The sequence below is a fragment of the Drosophila subpulchrella genome, unplaced genomic scaffold (genome assembly GCF_014743375.2).
Source record: "Drosophila subpulchrella strain 33 F10 #4 breed RU33 unplaced genomic scaffold, RU_Dsub_v1.1 Primary Assembly Seq24, whole genome shotgun sequence".
In the NCBI taxonomy this organism is placed as follows: domain Eukaryota; kingdom Metazoa; phylum Arthropoda; class Insecta; order Diptera; family Drosophilidae; genus Drosophila; species Drosophila subpulchrella.
In genome coordinates, this window is record NW_023665550.1 from 1,302,471 (window position 1) to 1,308,950 (window position 6,480).

The 6,480-nt window shown below is 40.4% G+C and overlaps 1 protein-coding gene across 1 annotated transcript in view; it reads right to left on the minus strand.

Moving 5' to 3' along the window:
- The window catches only part of LOC119559437 (sterol regulatory element-binding protein cleavage-activating protein), a 45,799-nt gene extending 41,337 nt beyond the window's left edge, over positions 1-4,462 (minus strand). The window contains exon 1 of the mRNA XM_037872536.1: positions 3,322-4,462. Within this exon, the coding sequence (XP_037728464.1) occupies positions 3,322-3,596 (275 nt within the window). The 5' untranslated portion in view covers positions 3,597-4,462. The remainder of the gene's footprint in view (positions 1-3,321) is intronic.
- Between the last annotated feature and the right edge of the window lie 2,018 nt (positions 4,463-6,480).

Consider the following 6,480-nt stretch of genomic DNA (forward strand, 5'->3'; position numbering starts at 1 on the left):
TACGGGCCAATATTTTATTTATTTTTAAATTGACATTTGAAGTCTCTAAACTTTTAAACCCAACTTTGAAAAAATTCGAAAAACACTTCAAAACGAAAACCAGAAATTACTTTGCTAGTGGAGAGTTGTTTAAAAATAATGTTTAAGAGCTTTGGTCCAAATTGATTATACCGTTTATCTAGATGATTTTTAAATCAACAATCCTCTAGGAAGCCAAAAAACTTCCGTATATAGTGTTTATACTAGTTTTTCACAATACTTACTATCCAAATTAAAATATATTTAACCTTAATGCCTTCAAGCAGCCAAATTTATTAAATATCTTGGCTATGAATTCATTTTTTCATTACTAGAAATGTTTAAAGAGTTACAAGAAGCTATAGCAATAGATACTAGAGGTAAAAAACGCATGGTCCATTTTGTGTTAGGCTTGATTGTAGGTGACAATTTAGGTCTCAATAGCGTTTTAGGCTACATGCAGTCATTCAATGCCTTTAAATACTGTAGAGCTTGAACTAGATATCATTCTGATATGCAATTTGATGCAGAACAATCAACCAAAGCCTTAAGAAACCAAGAAAATTATAAATCCGATTTACAATTGAATTATTTTAAGGAACAAGAATTAAGTATAGTTGCGTATTTGAAGGTTTACCTGGCTTCAATGTTACCGATAATATGGCTCTCGATGCATGATGTATTTGATAGCGTTTGCCAATACGTATTATGCAAGGTACTACAATCGTTAATTAAAGATGATGTTATTTCTTTAAGTATCATAAATAGTGGAAAATCTCTTTTCCATATTGGAGAAATAGGAATTGGAAATATTTGTGGTGAATGGGAATATCATAGGCTTGATTTTAACTTGAGCATTGCCGCCAGTGAATCAATGTGTTTTGTAAATTTTTAAGTTTTATTTTGGGAGATTTTATACCTGTAAACAACAAGCATTGGTTAGTTTTTACATCGTTATTGCAATTATAAATTTTCTGAAGGAGATTTAAGTCAATTACAATTATTAATTAAGAAACATCAAACAATGTATACAAAACTGTACAGTACAATAAGCTTAATTTATTGGTGCATTACGCGACAGCGATTAGGAAATGTGTTCTCTTCGCAATTTATGGTGTATGCGCTTTGAGAGAAAACACAAAACCCTTTCAGTAGCTTCACGAAAATGGTTTCATTTCACAATGAGTTTTCCAAATCTTTAGACATAACGCAAGAGACATATTTTAAAAATATCATAACTGTCTATTATATTTATTTCTTCAACTGTAAAATGTCGGATGATATAGTTTTTAAAGGAATGCGTTATAAGTGTAATTACCACTTAGCTTATAATTTAAATAAAATAATATAATTATATAGAATAAAATATGTTATAATTCAGGATAGTCCAGTATATATACCAAGTAATGAAATTAATGTATAACGATTTGATGACCATTTTTAGGCGTTTGAAGTTGGATTGCAAAGGATTACATTAGTATTAAAACCTTCGATAATATGTATTCCTTACCATTTCACAAGTATCCTCTTAATAATAACAATGTATTTTTAAGGATTATATATGTACCCAAGGACCAACCTACAGTTTTTTTCCTTGGCCAGTCCTGGCATAGGATGCACCAAAACGTACACTATTTATCTAAAGAAAAAGCCATTTGAAGGCACACCCACCTCCCAAAATATTTGCTTAAAATGGATATGGTCAAAGAACAGTATTCGAGGAAGGTGTTGTAAATACTTAAATTTGTACTTTCTCCCCCTGCGGATACGGGTTGGTTATCCCGATCAGCTGTTTGCTTCAGCGATTCTCTATGTGAACAGGAATCCGCTTAAAATGCAAGCGCGATTTTAAGCGGCTGTGTGCAGAGGGTTCTACTTTTTTTCATTTCGCCGTATAGTATGACTTTAGTATACGACGTAGGAAATACCACATTTACGACACCATTGGGCTGCGCAAGAATCTCAGGAATCTGCATGCCTAATCCCAGTATTGTAGCTTTTATAGTTTCCGAGATCTCAGCGTTCATACGGACAGACGGACATGGCTAGATCGACTCGGCTAGTGATCCTGATCAAGAATATATATACTTTATGGGGTCGGAAACGCTTCCTTCTGCCTGTTACATACTTTCCGACGAATCTAGTATACCCGCTTACTCCACGAGTAACGGGTATAACTATTTGATTTCGCTACGCATAAATTAATTTGCCTACTCCCCTTGCGAAAACTCAAAAAGAATGCGTCAAGTCCTCACCACTTTACTTGATTTCTGTTGTTTTATCTTTGCTGTTGGCGAGTGCCACTGCACCTATACCCTTTCTTAGGCGAAACATATCCGCCTATACAATTTATAATCCTTGATTAAAAACTCAATACAGATTTTATAAAGATGTCAATATAAAATTATTTTTAGTATTTACATAAATATTAATGGACTACATTTCTATAACTAACAAAAAATTTTCCATCCAAATTTTGGTTGCTAGCTGAACATAACCTGATGGACCCAAAAAAAATAACGGACCGGCCGAAAATTGTCTGTGCGAACGCCAAGTGCAGGCAGATTATAAGACAAAGAAAGGCGAATCTACGAATATCTGCCTCTCCTTCTTGCTCGACCGTTTTCGTCGACAGTTTCTACGTTGCGCCGGCTTTTCTGCTGACGTCGACAGCGGCCTTTTGCCTTCTGACATGTCACCCGGAGACGACTCCAGAACTGAAGAGGACTGTTACGCGTGCTTCACGCGTGACTAATGACCTGTCACTGGTGATTCGCGAATGAAAAGTGATTTCTTGATCAGAACGCGAGCTAAGCCAGAGAAATACAAAAGTGTTTTAGTTAACTTCGATGATTACTTTCCGTACGTGGAGTACAAAATTCGGTTACATTTCTGGTCTTGCACTGTGTATCAAATCACTTTCCATGGGATAGGGCCGCACCTCTCTCCTGCAAACCACTGGCATATACTGTACGTAACGGCATCAACTGAATTCAAACTGGGAAAATAGTTGCAAGGGAATGCGATTGCAGTATCGAAAGGTTGGAAGTCTATCGCTGGAGGCAGCTGTTTTATCTCACACCACAAGGGAATTTCCCTGCGAAAATTCCACAACCCACGGGACATTTTATTGTGTCAATCCTAACGAATTGACTTCCGAGTGAAAACTGGGACAGGCCTGCATACATTTTTTAGGACACTGCATAGATCTCGCAAATGAGTTAACTTTTAAAACATCTATCTAAAATTACAGCCGCCCATGGGGCAATACAATCTTTCCAAGTCCGCACATTCGGCACTCACCACGAAAGCAGAATCGCCATGAAGGCGATGCTGGAGGCGCACGTGGGGTAGCTGGACAGGAAGAGGCCATGCTTGTAGTAGAAGTGCGAGACGGAGGCGGGCAGTCCGGCGGAGGAGGTTGCCGCAGAGCCCGGTTCCGCCGCAGCCGCCGACGAGCCAGGGGATCCGGGCGGTTTGCCGGTCAGACCGCAGCCGTTGGATGCTGTTCGCGGCGACGTCGTCGCCGCTGCTGCGGCCGCCCTGGCGGACCCAGAGCCATCTGTTGCGGCGGCCATATTGTTGTTGTTGCACAGAACTTACACTTACACCGGGGTAAGCGCACACACAGGCACTCGGACACCGTCACACACACGAACGCTAGAGAGGAGACTCCAACCACGAACTTTGTTCTAACGCTTTAGCGGCGAATTACGAGTCAGCTTGTTTTTTTCGCGAATTCGGATTTGCACACTTGCTTGCGGATATTACGCAACTTGGCGTTTGCAACGCATCATCTGCGTAGGCGACGCAGCAGCCGCCCCGATATAGCGGTATAAGTTGTGTTTATTAATAGCGCCGACTATTGGCTGGCTCCTGCTGGCGGTGATTTTGCTTTGGATCTGGGCTTGGACCGTATATCGATACATGGTCACCAGCGAACTGCCTTTTTATACCTATTGATTTTTCTTTTTCTTGCGCTTCAATCGCACCTACAGGCCCCACGTTATTTGCGCCGTGCCGTTGTTGCACACATTAATTGACGTTTTTGCGCATCTTCGGCGTTCACTCAACACTCGAAGTCAAACATACGGGTTATACTTTTAAAAATCTGCAATGTAAACGTCTTCTCCGCGATTTTTAAGGCAATGTGAAGGATTTTAAGGCACTGCCGCCTCTTATTGTTGTCAAAATATCATTTGCGAAAATGGGCTCTTTTATAGAGCGCATGTGTCGATCAACGTTGCAGGGCACACGCAACCCGATCGTTGTGTTGCTGAACGCACTTCAGCGGCACAGGTACATCATAAAAGCGACCATACGAGTCAGTCGATTGGCAAATAGCAACTTTAACATTAAGCACGTTTTTCTTTAGCAAACAGCAGATTTCGATTCGCGGCGCTTCGTCACTCACCAAATGCTAGCTCGCCGTGAGTCAGCGTGAGCGAACTAGTTCGCGGCCAAACCAAAACATTGAACAGCTGAGTTCCAATTTAGACAGGAAACTGCTCAGATTTCTATGGGAAGATCTATCGAACGCGTTATCAACTATTTCCATTGACTTGGCAGCAGCTTTGAATAACAGCCTATTCACACAGAGGAGGTTTCCGCGTCATTGACTTTTTCTCCCATAAAAAAATACGTGTGCTAGGAAGAGATGGGAAAATAGTCGCTACAACTTCCTTCAGCGATATATGAGACCGCACACGCAAATGCATTCAGTATTTCAGGGTTTAAATTCCGTTTTATTATGAGCTTAGGTTACTTTTGCACTTGGCGTTTCCTTATTTTTTTGTGAAGGGAATTCATTTTACCTACAATGGGACCGTTATAAAGAAATTGTTGTTGGTGCAGGCCCAAGGAGCCTTCCAACTGCTCGGAACCCAGCAATTGATCTCATCTTGAAAATAAATATTGCTGTGCTTTTTTTTGAGGAAAAGAACAAGCTTTAGCTTATGTCCCGCTTGGCAAGACCTGGCAGCTGTTGCACCGACGAAAACCGCGAACTAACCATAGGAAAAAGCGAGATGCAAATAGGCGGCTAACGCTTTTGTTCGGGTCCTTTTTCACTGCGGTACTCAAATGAGCTGAGGATATACCATAACAATACTAGATTTCGATAATGAGTTCCGATGAACACCGTTAGCCGCCGGCAAAGAACAAGATATTTAAACTTTCGGTGTGTTCACGCAGTAGCAGTGTGAAAACAAAAAAATGAAAATGGAAGGAAATACCCAAAAACGACTACTGAAGACATAAACGGACCCCTAATCCATGATGTTGCCCAGTACTGTGGGACTTGACCCTAAGGTTGCACCACCACCAGCTACTTGGCAGCGATGAAGGACTCGCTGGCTTTTATAGGGCGGAGGAAAAAAGGAGGAGCCATTACCAGGATGCTGGGCGACTTCTTGTAGTACCAGCGAAACAAGCCCGTGTTCCGTGTTCGGCTCCCACTCCCTCAAGACCCATGTTTTCATATTGGGAATCGGAGCTGGACTGCAGATAGTGCGGAGATGGCGAAGCATCCGTGAGACGACAAGGAAGCTTTAAACACTCAATTTATTTTTAATTCAATTTCTTTGTGCACCACCAGACTAGTCTTTTTTAAATTGCTCCTATTGTCAACAAGTAAGACCTGCTTCATGTATTGCGGTTGAACTTTGAGATCTTCAGTCGCACTAAAAAGAATAAAATTTTTCTACTTGTAAAATTTTAAGCCGATCTGAGTACTGGGCTTAAAGAAAATGACGTTTGAAGGCGTATCCACCTATCGAAATTGTGACTTACATAATGGATATGGTCTAAGAATCGTATGCGAGGAAGGTGTTATAAATACTTAAAAGGGTCCAACGGTTCTAACTTGTGAAAGTACTCGTGGCGTCACTGTCGGTCTACAACAGTCCCTTTTCAACTTTCACTACGTTTGTCAGAATGGATCCTTGATCAATTTACTAATAGCAATGCAATAATCGTTTGGCGCTGAAAATATTACACATACTTGCGTTCAAAACAGTGTTTAGTTTTGCGTTGCTTTCAATTTTTTTGGGGCAACTGAATTTGCACGTCCTCTCCCTTCGCATTTGTTTTGCTTCAGTGATTCTTTATGTGAACAAGAATTCACTTAAAATTGCAACAGCGATTTTCCTATTCCTATTTGTTCTTTTTTGGTCACTTGTTCATTTTTGCTCACTGGCTTTTTTTGTTCTCTTGCTCAGTTAGATTCTCTTGCTATTGTTTGTTCACCTGTTCTGTTTTGCTTACTTGCACAGTTTTGCTCTCTTGCTCTTTATTGTTCACTTGTTTTGTTTTGCTCTTTTTTGTTTAGTTGTTTAATTTGGCTCAAATATGATTTTTCTGAATTTTTGTATGAAGTGAACAAGCAAGTGAGCAGGTGAGCAAGGGAGCAAGTGAGCAGGTGAGCAACTGAGGAAGTGAGCAAGAGAGCAAGTGAGCAAGGTA